The sequence below is a fragment of the Pelophylax lessonae genome (assembly GCF_965119305.1).
Source record: "Pelophylax lessonae genome assembly, chromosome: 5".
Taxonomy (NCBI): Eukaryota; Metazoa; Chordata; class Amphibia; order Anura; family Ranidae; genus Pelophylax; species Pelophylax lessonae.
Window position 1 is genome coordinate 516,852,184 of NC_138772.1, and position 25,880 is coordinate 516,878,063.

At 43.6% G+C, this 25,880-nt stretch overlaps 1 protein-coding gene across 1 annotated transcript in view; it reads left to right on the plus strand.

Moving 5' to 3' along the window:
* Nucleotides 1-25,880, plus strand: part of FER1L6 (fer-1 like family member 6) — a gene marked incomplete at its 5' end in the record, with an annotated part of 316,530 nt that overhangs the window by 271,228 nt on the left and 19,422 nt on the right. The window contains 3 exons of the mRNA XM_082257934.1: nt 539-780; nt 2,510-2,673; nt 10,966-11,066. Of these exons, the coding sequence (XP_082114060.1) occupies nt 539-780; nt 2,510-2,673; nt 10,966-11,066 (507 nt within the window). The remainder of the gene's footprint in view (nt 1-538; nt 781-2,509; nt 2,674-10,965; nt 11,067-25,880) is intronic.

Genomic DNA, 25,880 nt, shown 5'->3' on the forward strand with positions numbered 1-25,880 from the left:
ATATGTAGCATAAAACAAATTGGCCGAAAATGTTAAAAAAGTTTGATTTTTACATTTTTTTTTGGGGAATTTCATATAAAAAAATGTGAAAAATATTGTTATTTTTGCTAAATTTAAGCTCTTTTTTTGTTTATAGCGCATGATCAAAAAATCGCACAGGTGATCAAATACCACCAAAAGAAAGCTCTGTTTGTGGGAAAAAAAGGACGTGAAATTCGTTTAGGTACAGCGTCGCACGACCGCGCAATTGTCCGTTAAAGTCACGCAGTAAAAAATCGCAAAAAAACCCCTGGTCAGAATGGGGGTAAAATCTTCGGGGGCTTAAGTGGTTAATATAAATACTGGATTAAGTAACACAAGTCAACAGAGAGACCTTGAGGCAGTTGCCTCAGGTCTGTAAACTGATTAATTTAATTATTTTATTTTCTCACAATTTCTCTTGAAGTTTTTTTCGGGTTTATTGATTTTTTTATTTGATGTAAACACAAGGTGTTGTATTTTGCCCCTATGTTTAGTAAGGAACTCATATTGATTTTAGGTGGTTAAAGGGGATTGAAGAAGACAGTCAGGAAACAGATGTCCACTATAACTCTCTGACCGGAGAAGGAAACTTCAACTGGCGTTTTGTATACCCCTTCCACTACTTACCAGCTGAGAAACAAATAGTGGTCAGCAAGAGAGAAAATATTTTCTCACTGGAGAAGACAGAACGAAAAATTCCTGCCGTGCTGGTAATGCAGGTCTGGGACTTTGAGAGACTTTCATCTGATGATTTCCTGGGTATGTATTTCCAATACATAGTACAAAAAAAACATTTTCAGGCTTGTCTAGCTTAAACATTTATACACTGATATTTTATATTTTTAAAATAAAAATGCTCAGGAAGGCTTAGAACTTGCCAAAAGCTATGTCCCTATTTGGGAAATGTCCTGTCCTGCCTTTTAATTATGTACTGGTATGAATAAGTAGAGCCTGAGTATGAAATCAGCAAATGTGACTGCCCCCCATGTATCTGTATTTTTACATACCACATAAAAAAACAAGGTCACACATTAATAAGAATACAAACATCAAATGCATCTCTTTGAAATGTGTCTTAAATATTTAACTAGAAAAAAAAGTTCATCGAGACAAACTTTAAGTTGGCTTGAGAAAGCCTGACCAGAAAGTTTGAAAAGTTTAGATCGATCGATCGATAGATAGAAAAGGTTTGAAGATCGATAGATAGATAGAAAAGGTTTGAAGATCGATAGATAGATAGAAAAGGTTTGAAGATAGATAGATAGATAGAAAAGGTTTGAAGATAGATAGATAGATAGATAGATAGATAGATAGATAGATAGATAGATAGATAGATAGATAGATAGATAGATAGATAGATAGATAGATAGATAGATAGATAGATAGATAGATAGATAGATAGATAGAAAAGGTTTGACATTTTTTTTTACCGCCCCCCACCCGCGGTCTGTCTGTCTGCCTGTCTGGCTGGCTGTAGAAGTCATCGGATTTGTTTTTGTTTTTTTAAAGACAAGCTAAATAGAAAAAAACAAAAAAAAAAATGTTACCGCCCCCCACCCGCGGTCTGCCTGTCTGTCTGTCTGTCTGCCTTGCGACAGCAATAGAAGTCATCAGATTTGTTTTTGTTTTTTTAAAGACAAGCTAAATAGAAAAAAAAATAAAAAATTTTACCGCCCCCCACCCGCGGTCTGTCTGTCTGTCTGCCTTGCGACAGCAATAGAAGTCATCGGATTTGTTTTTGTTTTTTTAAAGACAAGCTAAATAGAAAAAACAAAAAAAAAAAAAACAAAAAAAATTAAAAATTTTACCGCCCCCCACCCGCGGTCTGTCTGTCTGTCTGTCTGGCTGCCTTGCGACAGCAATATAAGTCATCGGATTTGTTTTTGTTTTTTAAATACAAGCTAAATAGAAAAAACAAAAAAAAACAACAAAAAAAAAAACAACAAAAAAAAAAATTTTACCGCCCCCCACCCGCTGTCTGTCTGTCTGTCTGTCTGTCTGGATGCCTTGCGACAGCAATTGAAGTAATGGGATTTGTTTTTGTTTTTTTAAAGACAAGCATGATTATCAAAGTTACTAGCATGTTGATTGAGTCTAATGGGATTTGGAGCTTGGGTCATCTGAACATCCTGTCAATGAAAGTCTATGGGCATTTTTTGGGTTTTTAATTTTAATTTTTAGGAAAACCGTAACTCAAACCAGTCTGAAAAGATATAGCACACCGAGTCAGAACAGTATGAAGGTCTGTGCCGAGTTTGGAGTATGTAGCTTGAATGGTCTAGGAGGAGATAGTGTCCAAAAATTTACCGGCCAGAAAAATAATAATAAGAAGAAGAAGAATAATAATAAGTTTAAATACAATATCAGTAAGTTGGCTGTTCCAAGCCAACTTAATAAGACTACACATTCCCCTTAAGCAGGGGAACGATTTTTAAGCAAGTGAACCTTAACTTTTTTTACATTTCTGTTTCTATCCATTTCTTTGCAGGTTCCATTGAACTCAATCTGAATGGTTTCCATCGAGGAGCCAAGACATCCAAGAGCTGTGACCTCGGCATGGCAACCGCCTTGAAGGATGAAAACAAGATCTCCATCTTTCAGCAGAAACGCATTCGGGGTTGGTGGCCATTCGTAAAATCTGGAGAGCTCACGGTAAGCACCGAATCTTCCGTCGGTGTATATAGTCTGTAAAATATCTTATGATGTAATATATATATATATATATATATATATATATATATATATATATACTGCATATATGCCTTGTACAGAACATGATATATTACATGTTTGTACCATATAATAAGTGCAGCAAAATAAACCAAGCCTTGTCCACGAGAACCCAAATACTCTGGAAGTTTTACAAAATCTGGCATGGAGCTATTTCTACTGTATGTCTTTCCCTGCTGTCTATTGCTTGCTTTCTCAGCAGGTTTCCTTGTGACAATTGCACCTCCCTGTGCGATTTTGTACATGCTTTACATATGAGTTTCTGTATTTTCCATTTTAAATTGTCATCTTACTTGCCCCTGGTTAGGCTGATTCAATAAAACTGGAAAAATGAAAATGACCACAAAAAGTGAGTTGTTTCCCACAGTGAAACCAGAATCAGAATTGTTGTCTTATGTCTCCTTAAAATGAAAGGTAAAAACCCATTTGGCTTTCATTGCCAACAACTCCAGGTTTGTTTTCACTTTCTTTTCTTTAGCTCCATAAAACCTAGGTATAATTTTAGATTTTATTTTTCCAGGAATTTTAAATTTTCCAGGAAGTTATAATAAAACAATAACAAAGTAATAATAAAAGAAAAAGGAAAATAAACACATACAAATACGTCACAATGCCATAGTATGTCACAATGCACAAAAATGTAATACAAAACAAATACAAAAAAAAGGAAAACACATGTTAAAGCATTACATAGTTACATAGTTAGTAAGGTTGAAAAAAGACATCAGTCCATCCAGTTCAACCTATGCATCCAGTTCAACCTATGAATGCGTGTGTGTGTTTGCTTTTAATCGTACATTGTATACCCCTGTATGTTGTGGTCTTTAAGGTGTCCATCTACTAGTTTTTTGAAACTATCGATGCTCCCTGCTGATACGACTGCTTGTGGAAGAGAATTCCACATCCTTACTGCTCTTACAGTGAAGAACCCCTTACGCACTTTAAGGTTAAACCGCCTTTCCATTGATAAATGGTACTCCCAAGCAAAAAATATAGACTAATTCAGAGCAGTAAATCAAGAGTACATTAGTCACATGTACTGATATCTTTGTATAGAAAAACAATACAAAAGAAAACAGAAAATAAATCCATAATAATCCATAGTAAAATTTCAAGTATCATGTTCTTAACTTCTTATCTAACAACTAAGCTCCTCTGAAACTAGCCATAGTATACTTAAGGTAAAGCTTGATTACTGAAGTTTCAATCTGCTTAGAGAATTAGCAAGGTTAGCTTTAGCATACCGCTCTTTATATTGGAATGTTGTCATCGGTGCTTTATTTCAGAATCAGATAAAGTTTGCTCCTTGAAATTGTACCATATGGTAAAGAAATGTTTTATAGGACCAAAGGCCTGTACAGCGGTATCCAGTTTTTCTATATACATCAAGGCATTTAAATTCCGTTTGACCATTGTAATTGATGGAGGTGTGGGTGTTGTCCAAAATGTAAGTATCGCTTTACAGGCTGTAAGCAGACATAATGGCACTTTTCCACTGCAAGTACCAGCTCGGCTCCACTCAGCCCTGCTTGGCTCTGTTTTGTTTTCCACTGCATGGTACCGCATGGTACGGTGTTGGAACAGTTCGGTACGGTTTGGTACGGTTTGCTTTTCCACTAAAGTAAAGTGGGTGGGATAACAACGATTCTCTGACCAATCAGTGGCTAGTAGTGACAAACAGTCAAGGCTGCATGCAAAGGATTGTGGGATATGGTACTGGTACGGCCCTCTTGGAACCACAACTGAGGTGGTACTGTTTAAGCGAGCCGTACCGTTCGGTTCTGTGTAGTGGAAAAGCGCCGCCGTACCGTACCGTTCCAACACCGTACCATGCGGTACCATGCAGTGGAAAAGCGCAAAAGCGAGCAGAACCGTTCAGTTCCATGCAGTGGAAAAGCGCCATTAGAGACCATTTAGAGATACTATGTTTATCAGGTGCTGAAGCTGAGTCGAGTTTATCCACATAACCAAATAAGTAAAGCGTAGGGATCTTGGCAATATGTACGGATGTAATTCCAAAAATGAAACTTTGAGGTTTTTTTAAAATAGAATTACTGATATGATATAGTGTTGGTAAACCCGAATATCTATCTTTAAGTGAGTTTTGCTTAATTTTAAAAACTCAGTACACATAAAATGTCAAAAGACATTCACTTTTCCAGGATAATACAGCAAGTAGAAATGAATCAACTTAAGTAAATACAGATTAATAAACCTGTTAGTGGTTATAATAGTGTACAAGAGGAAGTTTGTAAACTATAAAATGTGGCACAGAATCATCCCAATCTCTAGGTATTGCAGGTTAATATAATCTGGTACAGACTTTAGGAAAGATCAGCAACAGTTACAAAGTACCAAAAAAAGGTCTCTAAAGGAGTCGTAGCTTAGCTTGCAATGGAACTGGCAGCATAGACTGTGAGCTCTGGCACCACCGATCCTTCTTAAACTGTGCAATTTCTACAAACAATGTAAAAGTTATAGCAACCCCCATCTCTGCAGAGATCCCTGACTCAATGGAGCATAAGTGTGCCTGAAATGTTCAGGACAGAAATCTGAGCTGCCAGACAAAACAGTAAATATGTCTGCTCCCACCACTCCAAAGAACTTGGCCAGAGGGACCTCAGGCTCAATGGTGTTTGCAGACATTCAATTTATTCTCCCACATGAAACTTACTTCAATTGCTGCGGACATCAAAGGAGCCCTACACAAGGCTGTTTTGGAGCTTTGCTGTGATCTTAAAGGCATGGTGTGGAAGCTGGACGAGGAGGAATGAGTGGCTGCTCACAGGGATGAATAGCTGCGGACCCTCTACTATACACAGACATAGCATATAGACACCATGTTTGACATGCATCGCCATATTGAGGATCTTCACAGCCAAGAAGGATGCTAGAATGTTCAAACTTTCAAGCTAGAGGAGTGCTAGAATCAGTTGAACAAACACAAATCGCATTGTAACAGATTTGTTGTAAAAACCTGCTGGGTCATCCATCAAATCCATTCACACACACACAGAGCACTCTGTCTTCTTAGTTTACAGGTGTATAAGACAAGCGACATTTTGTCTTGCCTGCATAGATTTCCCCTCCCCAAGAGTCCAGACTCCAGTTTGCCAAATCGTGCAACTCAGTGATATTCAAAGTCTGCCTGATCTAACTTTTTTAAGATTTATCTCCAATGACCTTACAATATAAGTGGGCTCTATGACCCCAACTAGCTGTACTGAAAACCACATACCAAACAGATGGAGGTTCCTTTTTTATCTGTCACCCTCAAGACAGGGTTGCACATATGATCTCTGTACCCATGATGACTTACAGGACTTTTGCACTCACTTGGGTATTCCTTTCCTTTCATGCCCGGAACGGTACAGAGACTTATGCCTCGTACACACGCAACGATTATCGGCCGACCGATCGGCCGTCTTTTGTCCAGTGTTGTTGTGTTGGTTGAAATGTGCTCTAGACTGCACACAAATTTTCTCGGCCAACAAAAATCAACTTCAGAAGTGATGTCATGTGCTGGTTTACTTTCCGTGTGTTTTTTCTTCTCTGAGCATGCCCAGTCTTGCTCATCAGATTTTTGTCTGCCGAAATCTGTACTGACTGCACGAAAATCGGCCGTTATGTTGACGGCCAACAAAAATGTTATAGCCTGCACACCAGATTTTTTTCGGCTGAAAAGTCGGAGTCGGTTGTCGAAAGCATCATACTAACAAGCCGAAAATCGGCCGATTGGACTTTGGCCGAAAATTTCACGGCCAACTATCGATGCGTGTGTACGAGGCATTACTCCCAGTGCAGAATTCTGAATCTGCCACCAGACTGTGTGTCCAATCTAAGGGAAAACATGGCCAACAGAATTTTGCTACTAAACAACCTTCTGCCACCACCCCATCCCCCTCTCTCTGGGGAGCCCTGAAATGTCTGGTCCGCTAGGGAGATTTGTGGGAAATCTGCTGACTCATCAAAGTGTGATCTCAATGCCCCCTAAAGCCATTCAGTTTTATTAAGGTTTTCTCTAGTAGCTACCTCTTGGCTATGTCTTGACTTTGCAAATGTCCTTTATACCAAACAAAGTATTCATCAAGCTCTTTCGTCCATTCTTTACTTGAGGAAGAACCCAATATTTGGATCTCCATAAAACTTTCCCAACATTGGTGTGCAACATATTATTTTTTCTAAGTTATGAACCCAAAGTCTACAAACTCTGGAACTTCTACAGTTGTCAGTCTCTCCCCCACTTTTCACCAACCTCTTTGTTATTGCTCATGCCAAATCCTATATCCGCATTTAAATACCTTGTGCCTGCTGATATGCATAGACTTTCTCTGCAAAATCCCACTTAAACTACAGAAAGGCAGACATTTTCTACATCAAATATTCCATATTTAATATTTTACACCTTGGAAAAGCACAGACCTAATTTGAAAAAACTGCCTTGGTAAAAAGTTATGCCAGACATTTAGAGGTTGATTTACTAAAGGCAAATAAGATGTATGCTTTGCGAGAGAGTTGCAATTTGCAAGGGAATTTGCACTTGAAGCCCTGTTAAATCCCATCATCCAGTCATGTGCAAGCAAAATTGCTTTTTATTTTCCTTGCATGTGATTGGGTATTCTTTGCAAAGTGTATCTTCACTTTATTCACTAAGCTCTAGGGCTTGCAAATTTAACAACTTATTTGCCTATAGTAAATCTACCCCTTAACCACTTCAATACCGGGCACTTTCACCACCTTCCTGCCCAGGCCAATTTTCCCCTTTTAGCGCTGTTGCATTTTGAATGACAATTGCACGGTCATGCAACACTGTACCTACACCAAATTTATGTCATTTTCCCCCCACAAATAGAGCTTTCTTTTGGTGGCATTTGATCACCTCTGGGTTTTTTCCTTTTTGCTAAACAAATAAAAAAAGACCGAAAAGTTTGAAAAAAAAAAAAAAAGTTTTTTTTGTTTGTTATACAATTTTGTAAATAAATACGTTTTTTCCTGCACTGATGAGCACTGATGAGACTGTACTGACAGGCACTGATGGGGTGGCACTGATGGGGTGGCACTGATGGGGTGGCACTGATAGGCGGCACTGATAGGCGGCACTGATATGTGGCACTGATAAGTAGCACTGATATGCAGCATTGGTGGGCACTGATAGGCGGCACTGCTGGGCACTGATAGGCGGCATTTATGGGCACTGATAGGTGGCACTGATGGGCACTGATAGGTGGCACTGATGGGCACTAATGGGCACTGATAGGCGGCACTGGTGGGCACTGGTAGGTGGCACTGATCGGCACTGACGGGCGGCACTGATGGGCACTAATGGGCACTGATAGACGGCACTGGTGGGCAATAATGGGCACTGGTGGGCGACACTGATAGATGGCAATGATGGGCACTGGTGGGCAGCACTGATGGGGAGGGCAATGGGGGGCTCCCTGAGCCCTGATTGCTATTCCTGGTGGCCATAGTGGGCATCCCTGGGGTCATAGGTGGGCATCCTTGGGGTCATGGGTGGGTATCCCTGGTGGTTCTAGTGGCAGCCCCCCGAGGGTCTGCACTGGTAATCAATGATCTGGTTACCAGTGCCGACCCCCCCCCCTGTCAGGGGAGCCGCCGATCTGCGCTCCTTTACTCGTGCCGATCAACGGCTCTTCCTGTTTACTATGTGACCAGCCGTGATTGGACGCGGCTGGTCACATGGTAAAGAGCTTACGTCAGTAGGCTCTTTACCGAGATCGGAGATGCAGGGAGTCAGACTGACACCTCGCATCACCGATCGCCACTCTGCGCGCCCCCAGGGGGCGCGCAGAGCTGTATTATCCTGCCGCCGTCATATGACGTCCGGTCAGGATAATACAACCACATTCCCGCCGTCATTTGCCTATAGGGCGGGCGGGAAGTGGTTAATCTCCACTTGTTAAGCCATGTTAAGTAGCTTAAACCAGTCAAGCAACCTACACTTGAAAGTAATATTAAAGTGATTGTAAAATCAAATTTCTTTTCTATTAAATAACAAACATGTTATGCTTACCTCCTCTGTGCAGTTCGATTTGCACAGAGCAGCCCAAATCCTCTTCTCAGGTCCCTCTTCGGCTCTCCAGGACCCTCACTCCTGTTGAGTGCCCACACAGCAAGCAGCTTGCTATGGGGACACCCAAGCCAAGCTGCAGCTCCCTGTGTCCATTCAGACACGGAGCTGTCATTCGGCCCCACCCCCTCTCTCTCTCCTGATTGGCTAACTGAGTGTGATTGACAGCAGCGGGAGCAGTTGTGGACATCGCTGGATAGAGAGGGGGCTCAGGTAGGTATTAGTAGGGCTAAGGAGAGATGCTGCACACAGAGGGCTTTTTATCTTAATGCATATAATGCATTAAAGTCCTGGGTTGTTTTTTTTTTTTTTATAAAAAACATGTTATACTTACCAACACTGTGTAGTGGTTTTGCACAGATTAGCCCAGATCCTCCTCTTCTTGGGTCCCCTGCTGGTGCTCCTGGCCCCTCCCTCCTGCCTAGTGCCCCCAGAGCAGACAGCTTACTCTGGGGGCACCCAAGCAGGCTCCTTACCGAGCCATGGCTCTGCGTGTCAATTCACAAACAGAGTCTCGGCTCAGCGCTGCCCCCTTTCTCTCCTCATTAGCTCACTGGCTGTGATTGACAGCAGCGGGAGCCAATGGCTCTTGCTATTGCCTCAGCCAATGAGGAGAGAGAGTCCCCGGAGAGCTGAGGCTCTCATGTACATTGCTGGATCAAGATGGGGCTCAGGTAAGTATTAGGGGTTGGGGGGGGGGGTGCTGTACACAGAAGGTTTTTGCATGAAGGTAAAAAACCTTGAGCCTTTACAACCACTTTAAGGAGAAGTGGGAGTCGGCCTTGATATAAAATAGTTTGGAAGAACATTGGATCTGTACTCTGCACTTTGACTCTTAAAAGCTCACAGAACAATCATACAGAGAACAAATAAGATTCTCTCCAATTGGTATAGAACCTAAGAACTTTTACACAAATGTGACAAACCAGCCCCTCTGCTGGTGATGTTCAACTGAGACAGGTTCACTACTTTGCACCTTTTGGACTTGGTCAAAAAATTCAACTAATTTAGCTAGCAATGCACTCTGTCATCAGATTGATCATGAGTGGCAGTGGAATACAAACTCGCAAGTATCCCTCTACATGCTCAGATAAGTTACAGTGCCTTGCGAATGTATTCGGCCCCCTTGAACTTTTCAACCTTTTGCCACATTTTAGGCTTCAAACATAAAGATATAAAACTGTAATTTTTTGTGAAGAATCAACAACAAGTGGGACACAATCATTAAGTGGAACGAAATTTATTGGATATTTCAAACTTTTTTAACAAATAAACAACTGAAAAATTGGGCGTGCAAAATTATTCAGCCCCCTTAAGTTAATACTTTTTAGCACCACCTTTTGCTGCGATTACAGCTGTAAGTTGCTTGGGGTATGTCTCTATCAGTTTTACACATCGAGAGACTGAAATTTTTGCCCATTCCTCCTTACAAAACATCTCGAGCTCAGTGAGGTTGAATAGAGAGCGTTTGTGAACAGCAGTTTTCAGTTCTTTCCACAGATTCTAAATTGGATTCAGGTCTGGACTTTGACTTGGCTATTCTAACACCTGGATATGTATTTTTGTGAACCATTCCATTGTAGATTTTGCTTAAATCGTATTATATATTCATACTACACTATGAGCTTCTCCTTTTCATTTGGATGCATATATGTGGTATATTAAAACCCTCAACCATTTGGAGGAGGATTCCTGCAGGGGTTACTTTGGCATTCACGTTTCCAGGATAAAGACATCAACAGTTATCACGCTATTGCTGTCCTATAATCTAGACAGCATATAGCTCTGGTGAGTGAGAATTTTATCTAAATGGTGGAGGATAATAATCACGAGTGAATGCTGCTTATCATCTCAGCACTTGGACACTTTATTGAACTTTTACATGGATGAATTTTTTAAGATTTTTCACAGTGTTCACTTTTCTGTTATTTATAATGATCTTTGAGCGCTGCAATATTGTATTTACATACACAGAAATGACTCATGAGATCTTTTTTAATGCTTAATTTGAATGTTTATTTTCCCTGTGTGTGTGTGTGTATATATATATAGATAAGAAACATTTGCTCCAGTATCCGACCTGCTGTATATTATACATTGCTTCTGTATTTTTTTGTATTTAGGGTAAAGTTGAAGCAGAATTCCATCTTGTCACAGAAGAGGAGGCTGAGAAAAACCCAGTGGGTCGTGCTCGAAAAGAACCAGAGCCATTAGAGAAGCCAAAGTAAGTTGCTAGCACCTTGTCCTACTTATATACAACTTAAAGGCCAATTCCACTCAGAACTACTATTTAAGCTAGGCGTGGTTGCTGGTAAGTTTTATTGTAGCCTGCCTTTGTATTTCTCTTTGGGACTCCACTGATATGAGATGTGATATCGTCATGATTTTTGCTTAGCAAAATCATTGTGCCAGACTTCTCAATGGAGCAGAAAGCATAACAGGTATGTAGTGGGTGCCTCGCATCTCCCGCAGCCATGTCAAGCAGACCGAGACCCTGACTGAAGGGAGAGAGTGCATGTCAGCCCTGCGGAGATTTCTTTCCCCTCCCTCTCCTCTTCTTACTGTGCATTGAGTGAGAGGTATTCACAGACACTCAGTACCCTCCCCTGTTTCTCATTTGCACATGAAGCTAGCCAATCCAGGTAGGACTGAAGAACGGCAAGGAACTCTGGGACATGTAGTTCCCAGCACAGTTGGCTCCATTCTAACCTGGGGAAAGGACTACACACCCCAGCATTTTCTGGCAAGGAAGGAATGAAGGACACCATGTTGTCTGCTGAGAAGAATTCAGCCACTGCGAGGCAGGAGAAGAGATTGGACTGAGGGGAGAGGTGTTGCCTCCCAGGTCAGTCCACCGTGTTGTTCCAAGCATCTACAGCCAGTTGGGGACATTCAGCCTGAGAGAGGGGGATCCCAGGTGCATATCCAGGTGCACTTGCATGGCTGTGAAGCGTTCTAGCGTGAGGTGACCAGTTGGGTTACCAGTAGTGTTGAGCGAACACGGACTGTATTATTCGTGTTCGTACCGAATAATTGGATTTTTTGTACCCGAACACGGACACGGACACTTTACTGTATGTTCGGGTAAAAATCCGTGTTCGGTCGTTTTATTTCCGGGTTTTGCATGCTTTGGCGCTCTTTTCATGGCGGGCTTTCAACAGCCAATCAACAATCGTTTAACTGGTGTGCCTTAAGCCATCCCAGCCATGCCTGCAAATGTCTCAGTAGCTGTGATTGGCCGTCTGAAGCATGTGACCAAGTCTTTATAAGTTCGAGGCAGCCGCAGCGGCGTCATTATGCTGCTTAGATTCAGGGACAGAGCACACATCAACGTGCTGGCTGCTGATTAGGGAAAGATAGGCAGGAAAAAACCATTTGTGTCCGGATAGAATTGAGGGACAGGTCGGAGTGTTTAGGCAGGGCGAGTTGTAGGCATTTTAGGGATAGAGTCTGCTGAATTATATAGGGTCAGTGTCTTCTACAAACTACAATCGATATTGCTGTGTGGGGGGTGGGGTGAATCTGCACTCAATCCTGATCTACGATCTCTTCTCAATCCTGTTAGGGACAGAGTCTGCTGAATTTTAGGGAAACTGTGTTCTACAAACTACAATCGATATTGCTGTGTGGGGGGTGGGGTGAATCTGCACTCAATCCTGATCTACGATCTCTTCTCAATCCTGTTAGGGACAGAGTCTGCTGAATTTTAGGGAAACTGTGTTCTACAAACTACAATCGATATTGCTGTGTGGGGGGTGGGGTGAATCTGCACTCAATCCTGATCTACGATCTCTTCTCAATCCTGTTAGGGACAGAGTCTGCTGAATTTTAGGGAAACTGTGTTCTACAAACTACAATCGATATTGCTGTGTGGTGTGGGATTGGAGATAGGCAGGTGTCAGTGATCCACATCCATTTTTCTGTGTGTGAGCTGCAGTGAACACAATCTTTTTGGGCTGCAGTGAACACAATCTTTTTGGGCTGCAGTGAACACAATCTTTTTGGGCTGCAGTGAACACAATCTTTTTGGGCTGCAGTGAACACAATCTTTTTGGGCTGCAGTGAACACAATCTTTTTGGGGTGCAGTGAACAAAATCTTTTTGGGGTGCAGTGAACACAATCCTTTTTGGTGTGCAGTGAACACAATCTTTGTGGGGTGCAGTGAACAAAATCCTTTGTGGGGTGCAGTGAACACAATCTTTTTGGGGTGCAGTGAACAAAATCCTTTTTGGGGTGCAGTGAACAACATCCTTTTTGGGGTGCAGTGAACACAATCTTTTTGGGGTGCAGTGAACAAAATCCTTTGTGGGGTGCAGTGAACACAATCTTTTTGGGGTGCAGTGAACACAATCTTTTTGGGGTGGAGTGAACAACATCCTTTTTGGGGTGCAGTGAACAAAATCCTTTTTGGGGTGCAGTGAACAAAATCATTTTTGGGGTGCAGTGAACACAATCTTTTTGGGGTGCAGTGAACACAATCTTTGTGGGGTGCAGTGAACACAATCTTTTTGGGGTGGAGTGAACAACATCCTTTTTGGGGTGCAGTGAACAAAATCCTTTTTGGGGTGCAGTGAACAACATCCTTTTTGGGGTGCAGTGAACACAATCTTTTTGGGGTGCAGTGAACACAATCTTTGTGGGGTACAGTGAACAGAATCTTTGTGGGGTGCAGTGAACACAATCTTTGGGGGGTACAGTGAACACAATCTTTGTGAGGTGCAGTGAACACAATCTTTGTGGGGTGCAGTGAACACAATCATTGTGGGGTGCAGTGAACTCAATCTTTGTGGGGTACAGTGAACACAATCTCATACTGAAGGTTTGAGGGTGCTGCCTGTTCCATACTCCCCCTACTCCTCATCTAGCCTTTTAGGGGTACAAACAATAGTAATTGGGGCCTAGTGTGGTTGTGTACGTGTGATATACATACACTTTTTTGGGATCATATTTTCTATTCCGCTATTTAATCAAAAACCTTTGGGGATCAGTTAAATTGGGGGATAGTCTGTGTTGGTACGTGTGAGAGAGATCCACCTTTCCAAGTTGTTGGGGTTCATCTCATACTTCTGAAGGTTTGAGGGTGCTGCCTGTTCCATACTCCCCCCTACTCCTAGCCTTTTAGGGGTACAAACAATAGTAATTGGGGCCTAGTGTGGTTGTGTACGTGTGATATACATACACTTTTTTGGGATCATATTTTCTATTCCGCTATTTAATCAAAAACCTCTGGGGATCAGTTAAATTGGGGGATAGTCTGTGTTGGTACGTGTGAGAGAGATCCACCTTTCCAAGTTGTTGGGGTTCATCTCATACTTCTGAAGGTTTGAGGGTGCTGCCTGTTCCATACTCCCCCTACTCCTAGCCTTTTAGGGGTACAAACAATAGTAATTGGGGCCTAGTGTGGTTGTGTACGTGTGATATACATACACTTTTTTGGGATCATATTTTCTATTCCGCTATTTAATCAAAAACCTTTGGGGATCAGTTAAATTGGGGGATAGTCTGTGTTGGTACGTGTGAGAGAGATCCACCTTTCCAAGTTGTTGGGGTTCATCTCATACTTCTGAAGGTTTGAGGGTGCTGCCTGTTCCATACTCCCCCTACTCCTAGCCTTTTAGGGGTACAAACAATAGTAATTGGGGCCTAGTGTGGTTGTGTACGTGTGATATACATACACTTTTTTGGGATCATATTTTCTATTCCGCTATTTAATCAAAAACCTCTGGGGATCAGTTAAATTGGGGGATAGTCTGTGTTGGTACGTGTGAGAGAGATCCACCTTTCCAAGTTGTTGGGGTTCATCTCATACTTCTGAAGGTTTGAGGGTGCTGCCTGTTCCATACTCTCCCCTACTCCTAGCCTTTTAGGGGTACAAACAATAGTAATTGGGGCCTAGTGTGGTTGTGTACGTGTGATATACATACACTTTTTTGGGATCATATTTTCTATTCCGCTATTTAATCAAAAACCTCTGGGGATCAGTTAAATTGGGGGATAGTCTGTGTTGGTACGTGTGAGAGAGATCCACCTTTCCAAGTTGTTGGGGTTCATCTCATACTTCTGAAGGTTTGAGGGTGCTGCCTGTTCCATACTCCCCCTACTCCTAGCCTTTTAGGGGTACAAACAATAGTAATTGGGGCCTAGTGTGGTTGTGTACGTGTGATATACATACACTTTTTTGGGATCATATTTTCTATTCCGCTATTTAATCAAAAACCTCTGGGGATCAGTTAAATTGGGGGATAGTCTGTGTTGGTACGTGTGAGAGAGATCCACCTTTCCAAGTTGTTGGGGTTCATCTCATACTTCTGAAGGTTTGAGGGTGCTGCCTGTTCCATACTCCCCCTACTCCTAGCCTTTTAGGGGTACAAACAATAGTAATTGGGGCCTAGTGTGGTTGTGTACGTGTGATATACATACACTTTTTTGGGATCATATTTTCTATTCCGCTATTTAATCAAAAACCTCTGGGGATCAGTTAAATTGGGGGATAGTCTGTGTTGGTACGTGTGAGAGAGATCCACCTTTCCAAGTTGTTGGGGTTCATCTCATACTTCTGAAGGTTTGAGGGTGCTGCCTGTTCCATACTCCCCCTACTCCTAGCCTTTTAGGGGTACAAACAATAGTAATTGGGGCCTAGTGTGGTTGTGTACGTGTGATATACATACACTTTTTTGGGATCATATTTTCTATTCCGCTATTTAATCAAAAACCTCTGGGGATCAGTTAAATTGGGGGATAGTCTGTGTTGGTACGTGTGAGAGAGATCCACCTTTCCAAGTTGTTGGGGTTCATCTCATACTTCTGAAGGTTTGAGGGTGCTGCCTGTTCCATACTCCCCCCTACTCCTAGCCTTTTAGGGGTACAAACAATAGTAATTGGGGCCTAGTGTGGTTGTGTACGTGTGATATAGATACACTTTTTTGGGATCATATTTTCTATTCCGCTATTTAATCAAAAACCTCTGGGGATCAGTTAAATTGGGGGATAGTCTGTGTTGGTACGTGTGAGAGAGATCCACCTTTCCAAGTTGTTGGGGTTCATCTCATACTTCTGAAGGTTTGAGGGTGCTGCCTGTTCCATACTCCCCCCTACTCCTAGCCTTTTAGGGGTACAAACAATAGTAATTGGGGCCTAGTGTGGTTGTGTACGTGTGATATACATACACTTTTTTGGGATCATATTTTCTATTCCGCTATTTAATCAAAAACCTCTGGGGATCAGTTAAATTGGGGGATAGTCTGTGTTGGTACGTGTGAGAGAGATCCACCTTTCCAAGTTGTTGGGGTTCATCTCATACTTCTGAAGGTTTGAGGGTGCTGCCTGTTCCATACTCCCCCTACTCCTAGCCTTTTAGGGGTACAAACAATAGTAATTGGGGCCTAGTGTGGTTGTGTACGTGTGATATACATACACTTTTTTGGGATCATATTTTCTATTCCGCTATTTAATCAAAAACCTCTGGGGATCAGTTAAATTGGGGGATAGTCTGTGTTGGTACGTGTGAGAGAGATCCACCTTTCCAAGTTGTTGGGGTTCATCTCATACTTCTGAAGGTTTGAGGGTGCTGCCTGTTCCATACTCCCCCTACTCCTAGCCTTTTAGGGGTACAAACAATAGTAATTGGGGCCTAGTGTGGTTGTGTACGTGTGATATACATACACTTTTTTGGGATCATATTTTCTATTCCGCTATTTAATCAAAAACCTCTGGGGATCAGTTAAATTGGGGGATAGTCTGTGTTGGTACGTGTGAGAGAGATCCACCTTTCCAAGTTGTTGGGGTTCATCTCATACTTCTGAAGGTTTGAGGGTGCTGCCTGTTCCATACTCCCCCTACTCCTAGCCTTTTAGGGGTACAAACAATAGTAATTGGGGCCTAGTGTGGTTGTGTACGTGTGATATACATACACTTTTTTGGGATCATATTTTCTATTCCGCTATTTAATCAAAAACCTCTGGGGATCAGTTAAATTGGGGGATAGTCTGTGTTGGTACGTGTGAGAGAGATCCACCTTTCCAAGTTGTTGGGGTTCATCTCATACTTCTGAAGGTTTGAGGGTGCTGCCTGTTCCATACTCCCCCCTACTCCTAGCCTTTTAGGGGTACAAACAATAGTAATTGGGGCCTAGTGTGGTTGTGTACGTGTGATATACATACACTTTTTTGGGATCATATTTTCTATTCCGCTATTTAATCAAAAACCTTTGGGGATCAGTTAAATTGGGGGATAGTCTGTGTTGGTACGTGTGAGAGAGATCCACCTTTCCAAGTTGTTGGGGTTCATCTCATACTTCTGAAGGTTTGAGGGTGCTGCCTGTTCCATACTCCCCCTACTCCTCATCTAGCCTTTTAGGGGTACAAACAATAGTAATTGGGGCCTAGTGTGGTTGTGTACGTGCGAGATACATACACTTTTTTTGATCATATTTCCTATTCCGCTATTCAATAAAAACCTTTGGGGATCAATTAAATTGCGGGATAGTCTGTGTCGGTACGTGTGAGATCCACCTTTCCAAGTTTTTGGGGTTCATCTCATACTTCTGAAGCTTTGAGGGTGCTGCCTGTTCCATACTCCTCCTCCTCCTCATCCATCCTTTTAGGTGTACAAACAATAGTAATTGGGGCCTAGTGTGCTTCTGTACGTGTGAGATACATACACATTTTTTGATCATATTTCCTATTCCGCTATTCAATAAAAACCTTTGGGGATCAATTAAATTGCGGAATAGTCTGTGTCGGTACGTGTGAGATCCACCTTTCCAAGTTTTTGGGGTTCATCTCATACTTCTGAAGCTTTGAGGGTGCTGCCTGTTCCATACTCCTCCTCCTCCTCATCCATCCTTTTAGGTGTACAAACAATAGTAATTGGGGCCTAGTGTGTTTCTGTACGTGCGAGATACATACACTTTTTTTGATCATATTTCCTATTCCGCTATTCAATAAAAACCTTTGGGGATCAATTAAATTGCGGGATAGTCTGTGTCGGTACGTGTGAGATCCACCTTTCCAAGTTTTTGGGGTTCATCTCATACTTCTGAAGCTTTGAGGGTGCTGCCTGTTCCATACTCCTCCTCCTCCTCATCCATCCTTTTAGGTGTACAAACAATAGTAATTGGGGCCTAGTGTGCTTCTGTACGTGTGAGATACATACACATTTTTTGATCATATTTCCTATTCCGCTATTCAATAAAAACCTTTGGGGATCAATTAAATTGCGGAATAGTCTGTGTCGGTACGTGTGAGATCCACCTTTCCAAGTTTTTGGGGTTCATCTCATACTTCTGAAGCTTTGAGGGTGCTGCCTGTTCCATACTCCTCCTCCTCCTCATCCATCCTTTTAGGTGTACAAACAATAGTAATTGGGGCCTAGTGTGCTTCTGTACGTGTGAGATACATACACATTTTTTGATCATATTTCCTATTCCGCTATTCAATAAAAACCTTTGGGGATCAATTAAATTGCGGAATAGTCTGTGTCGGTACGTGTGAGATCCACCTTTCCAAGTTTTTGGGGTTCATCTCATACTTCTGAAGCTTTGAGGGTGCTGCCTGTTCCATACTCCTCCTCCTCCTCATCCATCCTTTTAGGTGTACAAACAATAGTAATTGGGGCCTAGTGTGTTTCTGTACGTGTGAGATACATACACTTTTTTTGATCATATTTCCTATTCCGCTATTCAATAAAAACCTTTGGGGATCAATTGAATTGCGGGATAGTCTGTGTCGGTACGTGTGAGAGAGATCCACCTTTCCAAGTTGTTGGGGTTCATCTCATACTTCTGAAGGTTTGAGGGTGCTGCCTGTTCCATACCCCCCCTACTCCTCATCTAGCCTTTTAGGGGTACAAACAATAGTAATTGGGGCCTAGTGTGGTTGTGTACGTGCGAGATACATACACTTTTTTTGATCATATTTCCTATTCCGCTATTCAATAAAAACCTTTGAGGATCAATTGAATTGCGGGATAGTCTGTGTCGGTACGTGTGAGAGAGATCCACCTTTCCAAGTTGTTGGGGTTCATCTCATACTTCTGAAGGTTTGAGGGTGCTGCCTGTTCCATACTCCCCCTACTCCTCATCTAGCCTTTTAGGGGTACAAACAATAGTAATTGGGGCCTAGTGTGGTTGTGTACGTGTGATATACATACACTTTTTTTGGATCATATTTTCTATTCCGCTATTCAATAAAAACCTTTCTAGGGCAAGATCTTAAATTACAGAAATATGAGGAGACCGTCAAATAAGGGCCGTGGCCTGGGTCGTGGTGCTGCTGGTAGAGCTCCTGTTGCAAGGAGAGGACATGGTCGATCTGTGCCAGCTACACGCACAAGTGAAACACCTTCCTCAAGTGTGAGTAGGCGACAGAACCTGCATCAGTATTTGGTAGGGCATCAAACGCCCCTAGAAGTGATGAGGCCAGAACAAGTTGAGGCGATAGTAGATTGGTTTGCTGCTGACAGTGCCTCCAGTTCCTTCACATTGTCTCCCACCCAGTCTACTGCAGAAAGGTCAGAGTTGGCACCTGCAGCCAATGTCCAACCGTCTTTCACCTCACCCCCTTGCAAATCAGGCCAGCAGTCTGAGCCCCAAGCCATACAGCAGTCTCTTATTCTTTTTGAGGACTCTGTCAGCAGGGTTTCCCAGGGCCATCCACCTAGCCCTGCCCCAGAAGTGGAAGAGATTGAGTGCAGCGATGCCCAACCACTTATTCCTCAAGATGAGTACATGCAAGGATCATCGCAGCACGTCTCCGATGATGACGAAACGCAGGTGCCAACTGCTGCGGCGTTCAGCATTGTGGAGACCGACAAGGAGGGCAGGGGTGAAGACTGGGTGGAAGATGATGTGGAGGACGATGAGGTCCTCGACCCCACATGGAATGAACGTCATGCAGGTGAACTGAGTAGTTTGGAGGAAGAGGCGGTGGTCGCACAGAGCCACCAGCACAGCAGAAGAGGGAGCAGGGTGCAGAAGCGGAGCGGCCGTGCCCTAGACACTACGCCCGCTACTGCCCAACGCAGCAAGGGAACGAGCGCACCAAAGTCAGCTCAAAGGAGTTCTCTAGCGTGGAAGTTCTTTAGAAAATGTGCTGATGACAGGACACGAGTGGTTTGCACCCTGTGCAATCAGAGCTTGAAGCGAGGCATGAACCTTCTCAACCTGAGCACAACCTGCATGATCAGGCATCTAAGTGCAAAGCACGAGCTGCAGTGGAGTACACACCTTCAAAACCAAGAAACGTCTCTGGCTCATCCTGCTTCCTCTTCTGCTGCAGTCTCGGCCGCTCCAGCCACATCTGTAGTGATACCGGCACCTGCCACCCCGCAAACAGACGATCTGTCAGCAACACCACCACCTGGGTCACCAACAACCATCTCCACAATGTCCCGTGGAAGCGTTCAGCTTTCCATCTCCCAAACACTTGAGAGGAAGAGGAAGTACCCCCCTACCCACCCGCGATCCCTGGCCCTGAATGCCAGCATTTCAAAATTATTGGCCTTTGAAATGCTGTCATTCCGTCTGGTGGAGACGCACAGTTTTAAAAACCTTATGTCGGTGGCTGTCCCACAGTACGTCGTGCCCAGCCGCCACTACTTTTCCAGGCAAGCCATCCCTTCCCTGCACAACCAAGTGGGGGAAAAAATCAGGTGTGCACTGCGCAACGCCATCTGTGCCAAGGTCCACCTAACTACGGATACGTGGACCAGTAAGCACGGTCAGGGGCGTTATATCTCCCTAACGGCACACTGGGTAAATGCAGTGGCGGATGGGCCTGAGGCGGATAGCAATTTGGCGCATGTCCTTCCACCACCGAGGATTGCAGGGCGCTTCAGTTTGCCTCCTGTTCCTAACTCCTCCTACTCCGCTTCCTCATCCTCTACCGCCTCCTCATCCGGACAGCGTAACACCTTCACCACCAACTTCAGCACGGCCAGGGGTAAACGACAGCAGGCAGTTTTACAACTTGCCTGTTTGGGGGACAAACCACACACCGCGCAGGAGTTGTGGAGGAGCATGGAACAGCAGACAAATGAGTGGTTGCTGCCAGCGAGCCTCAAGCCCGGCCTGGTGGTGTGCGATAACGGGCGAAATCTCATAGCAGCTCTGGGCCTAGCCGGTTTGACGCACATCCCTTGCCTGGCGCATGTGCTGAATTTGGTGGTGCAGAGGTTCCTTAAAAACTACCCCGATATGTCAGAGCTGCTGCAGAAAGTGCGGGCCGTTTGTGCGCACTTTCGGCGTTCTCACCCTGCTGCTGCTCGCCTGGCAGCGCTGCAGCGTAACTTCGGCCTTCCCGCTCACCGCCTCATATGTGACGTGCCCACAAGGTGGAACTCCACCTTGCACATGCTGGAAAGACTGTGCGAGCAGCAGCAGGCCATAGTGGAGTTTCAGCTGCAGCACGCACGCGTGAGTCGCTCTGCGGAACAGCACCACTTCACCACCAATAACTGGGCCTCCATGCGAGACCTGTGTGCCTTGTTGCGCTGTTTTGAGTACTCCACCAACATGGCCAGTGGCAATGACGCCGTTCTCAGCTTAACTATCCCACTTCTATGCCTCCTTGAAAAAACAATTCGGGCGATGATGGAAGAGGATGTGGCACAGGATGAGGAGGAGGAGGAGGATGAAGAGGTAACATTTCCAAGGCTTTCAGGGCAGTCATTCGCAAGGGGCTCCGAGGGTGGGTTCCTGCACACGCAAACGCCAGGGACGCAATTGTCCAGCAGGGGCACAGTTCTGGAGGATGAGGAGGATGAGGAGGAGGAGGAGCTGGAGGAGGAGATGGAACCATGTTCACAGCAGGGTGGCACCCAGGCCAGCTCATGGCCATCACTGGTGCGTGGCTGGGGGGATACAGAGGACACGGACCATACACCTCCCACAGAGGACAGCCTTTCGTCGCCTCTGGGCAGCCTGGCACACATGAGCGATTACATGCTGCAGTGTCTCCACAACGACCGCCGAGTTGCCCACATTCTAACTTGTGCTGATTACTGGGTGGCCACGCTGCTGGATCCCCGTTACAAGGACAACGTACCGTCCTTAATTCACTCACTGGAGCGCGATCGCAAGATGCGCGAGTACAAGCGCACGCTGGTAGACGCCATGCTGCTGGCATTCCCATCTGACAGCGGGGCCACAGTGGAAGCACAAGGCAGAGGAGGAGGAGGAGGAGGTCGCCAACGCAACCAGGGCACCGCCAGCACCTCAGAAGGCAGGGTTAGCATGGCCGAAATGTGGAAAAGCTTTGTCAGCACGCCACAACAAACAGCAGCACCAGCAGCTCAGATGGAACGTCTTAGCAGGAGGCAGCATTTTACCAACATGGTGGAGCAGTATGTGTGCACACGCCTACATGTAGTGAATGACGGGTCTGCCCCCTTCAACTTCTGGGTCTCCAAATTGGGCACATGGCCTGAGCTTGCCCTTTACGCCTTGGAGGTGCTGGCGTGCCCTGCAGCCAGTGTATTATCTGAACGGGTATTTAGCACGGCTGGGGGCGTTATAACAGACAAGCGCAGCCGCCTGTCCAGAGACAATGTGGACAAGCTCACGTTCATTAAAATGAACCAGGCATGGATCCCACGGGACTTTTCCGTACCTTATGCAGAATAGCAATGGATACCGACCTTACCCACCCATTGTTCCATTTTTGCTCTTTCTCACTCTTTTGGGGTGTACCCTCATTTAAAATTTGTGAAAAGAAGCAGTGTTGGCTACCTCGTCCTCCTCCTCAGGGCCAGATTAATGTAGGGTCTATTGGAGCTGCAGCTCCAGGCCCCTACCTTTTATATAGGCCCCGGGTTGGCCATATTCACTGTTACCGCTCTTCTGTCACTTGTAAACACAGAAGTCTGGCTTCTATGCTCGCTTCCCCAGGCAGCACCCTCAGAACCTCCCCACACAGCGTGAAGGCCGGACAAGGAGGGACAGTTGGCGATGCATGGATGTGTTTATGGGCTTCAGAGACAGCATCCCATGTTGAATTAGGCATGCATGGCTGCACCCTTCCTCCTCTGGGTGCATGGCAAGGCACGGCCCTAAGGCCCTTCAAAATCCTCAGCACCAAGCCCATGATGCTGTTAATCCGGCCCTGGTCCTCCTCCACCGCCGCTTCCACCTACACCGCCCATAGGTGTGCGCAGCCTATTGCATTAAGGTGTGCACCCCAAAGTTGAAATACACATGCATGTGTTTGCCAGCAGGGAGAGTAATGTATCGGGGCCATGTACCTGTAGGCAAGGAGAAATAGAGCAGAGCAGGTCCCAGGGAGATCTTTCCCATCTCCTCACTGGCAATGCTATGTGCCCTAGGTGATTAGGGTGTGCCCAGGCACACCCAGCACACCCTGTGCGCACGCCTATGTCACCGCCACATCCACCACCACCTCAACCTCCCTCCTACTCCATATGGGCCTCGTCCTTCAGAGATGAAGAAGAACATTGTTTTATTTTTCTGTTTTTTTTTGTTGTTTTAAGTTATTTCCCTATCCACATTTGTTTGCAGAGCACTTGCCATGCTCTTAATTACGTTTTGCTGCCATTTGCAGCACTCTAGCCCTTTCCTTTGGTGTTTTAGAGCCATTTTAGTGCCTTAAAGTTCGGGTCCCCATTGACTTCAATGGGGTTCGGTGTCCGGGAAAAGTTCGGTAAAAGTCCGGGACACGGACCCGGACTTTTTTTTAAAGTTCGGCCGAACCCATCGAACACGGACATCTAGGTGTCTGCTCAACCCTAGTTACCAGAAAAGCCTGTCTGTTCCAGGACATTTGTTTGGGCCTTGACCGCATGATTGGTGAGAGGGCACTTGCCCATCTGTAGGAAACAAGGACTTCACACAGACAGAGATACTTCATTTTGCCCACACTTGCCAGAACCTGGGTCTTATTAAAGTTATGGTAAGCAGTCACAGTGTCTACCTTGCTATCCAAATACTGTCAGCATACCACAGTTACACTTTGCCATGCAGGAGTTCTAAGTGCACCAACAAAAAGAGGCTAGCCGAAGATACAAGGCCTCATCCTTCTTCCAAATGACTGAAGTTACTGGTGCCATATTGGCATGCACACACATACTCAAGGCTCTGTATATGCAGTGTATGTGCAGTGTAGTCTTAATTTGGAGTTAAGCCACTAAGCACTGAATTAGGTACAGTGTTTGTAGTTGGGCCTGTGGTTTCAGGAGATAGAAGAGAGAGGTCTGACATAAGAGAAAGTCATTCTTCTGTTCTCCTCCTGTCTGGACTCATAGAGCCAATTTAAGTAGAGGTAACCAAGCCAGTATACAGTTGCCATCTTGTGATTTGTTGTTATTGAAGTGTTTGCCTCTGCTTTGGGGTTATTTCATTTCAAGGAGTCCCCTGAAAGCAGACAAATTTGTTGGCTGCCAACAGGAGGGCAAGACACCGAAAGGATAGTGTCTTACTTTTTGCATAAATAGGCGGATGTGCGGATGTGATGGCGCGCAGGTCCCTCCTGTCTCAGTCGAAGTCCAATCGGAGGAAATGCGTCAGTAAGGAGGCGTGCCGTTACTCACGTCACCCGCGATCCAGGCTACAGCCGGACACGGGTATTATAGGAGATTCTCTTGCATCTTATTGATATCGTTATGGGCTGGAAACAAGTCAATATTTTGTAAGTGCATTACTTTTTATTTAATAAAGTCATAAGGGTAATACAGTATTGGCTGCCATTTCATATACATGTTTTAACAGTGGAGGAAACGCATAGGTGTCTCATCTACTGCTATCTGTATGGAAACCGCTTAAACCTGGTCTGACTGTCAAGGGAGACGAGTACTTCCCAATGAAGGAGAGTTCTATGCGCATATAGATCTTCTTCTGGTAAGAGGCTGGCTTGACTTTTTTCACTGGAAGTTGGGAGCACAGGTTTTGTGGTTTTGTTTCACTGGAGGAGTCAATTTGGAATAAATGTTTTGCACTTACCTTCATCCGCCGGGTAAGGAGGAAATCCACAAGGTGGTGGGAGCTTGCACTTATTATTTGGAAAAGCACTTGTTTGATTCTTGCACCTTGATACTACATTCATCTTGAAATATCCCAGATTGGAAGATTCACTATATTTTGGACTTTATGGACTCTTGATTTTATGCACTATCCACTGTTGGAACATATATACATCACCTTGATTTTGTATTTGTATATATATGACTCATATGATTTAGCGCACCTTATTTATTGCATCACATTTTTATTCATTTCAATTCTGGTAGCAGCTTGTCACTTATCAGCGCACCCTTCATATTTCTACATTAATTTTAGACTATTTAAACCGTCATCATTGTTCTTTTCTTTCTGTCGTGCTCTCTGAACACCAACACGCCTGCCTTTATCAGCCCAGTTACCAAGGATATTAACCTCCCTGGCGGTATGATTATGTCAGGAATTACATACCAAAAGCGGTACAATTCTTTTCATGGAAATTTGGCGTTATGTATTATAGGCCTACAATTCTTAGTAATTACTGACTTAAACCTGACCAAAACAAGACTCTAGTAGACATCCCAGATGTGATAAATTTGAAACACAAACGCATGAATTATAATCGAATCAATAATATTATTTTATTATTTAATATATAATATATATAATAAAATTATATTATTGATTAGATTATAATTCATGCATTATATATTATATATAGATATGTGTGTGTGTGTGTGTGTGTATATATATATATATATATATATATATATATATATATATATACACACATATATATATATATATATATATATATATATATATATAATATATAACGCATGAATTATAATTGAATCAATAATAAATTTTATATATATGTGTGTGTGTGCATATTATATATATATATATATATATATATGCATATGCATATATATATATATATATATATATATATATATATATATATATGCATGTGTATATATATATATATATGCATATATATATATATATATATATATATATATATATATATATATACATATATATATATATATATATATATATATATATGTATATATATATATATAATA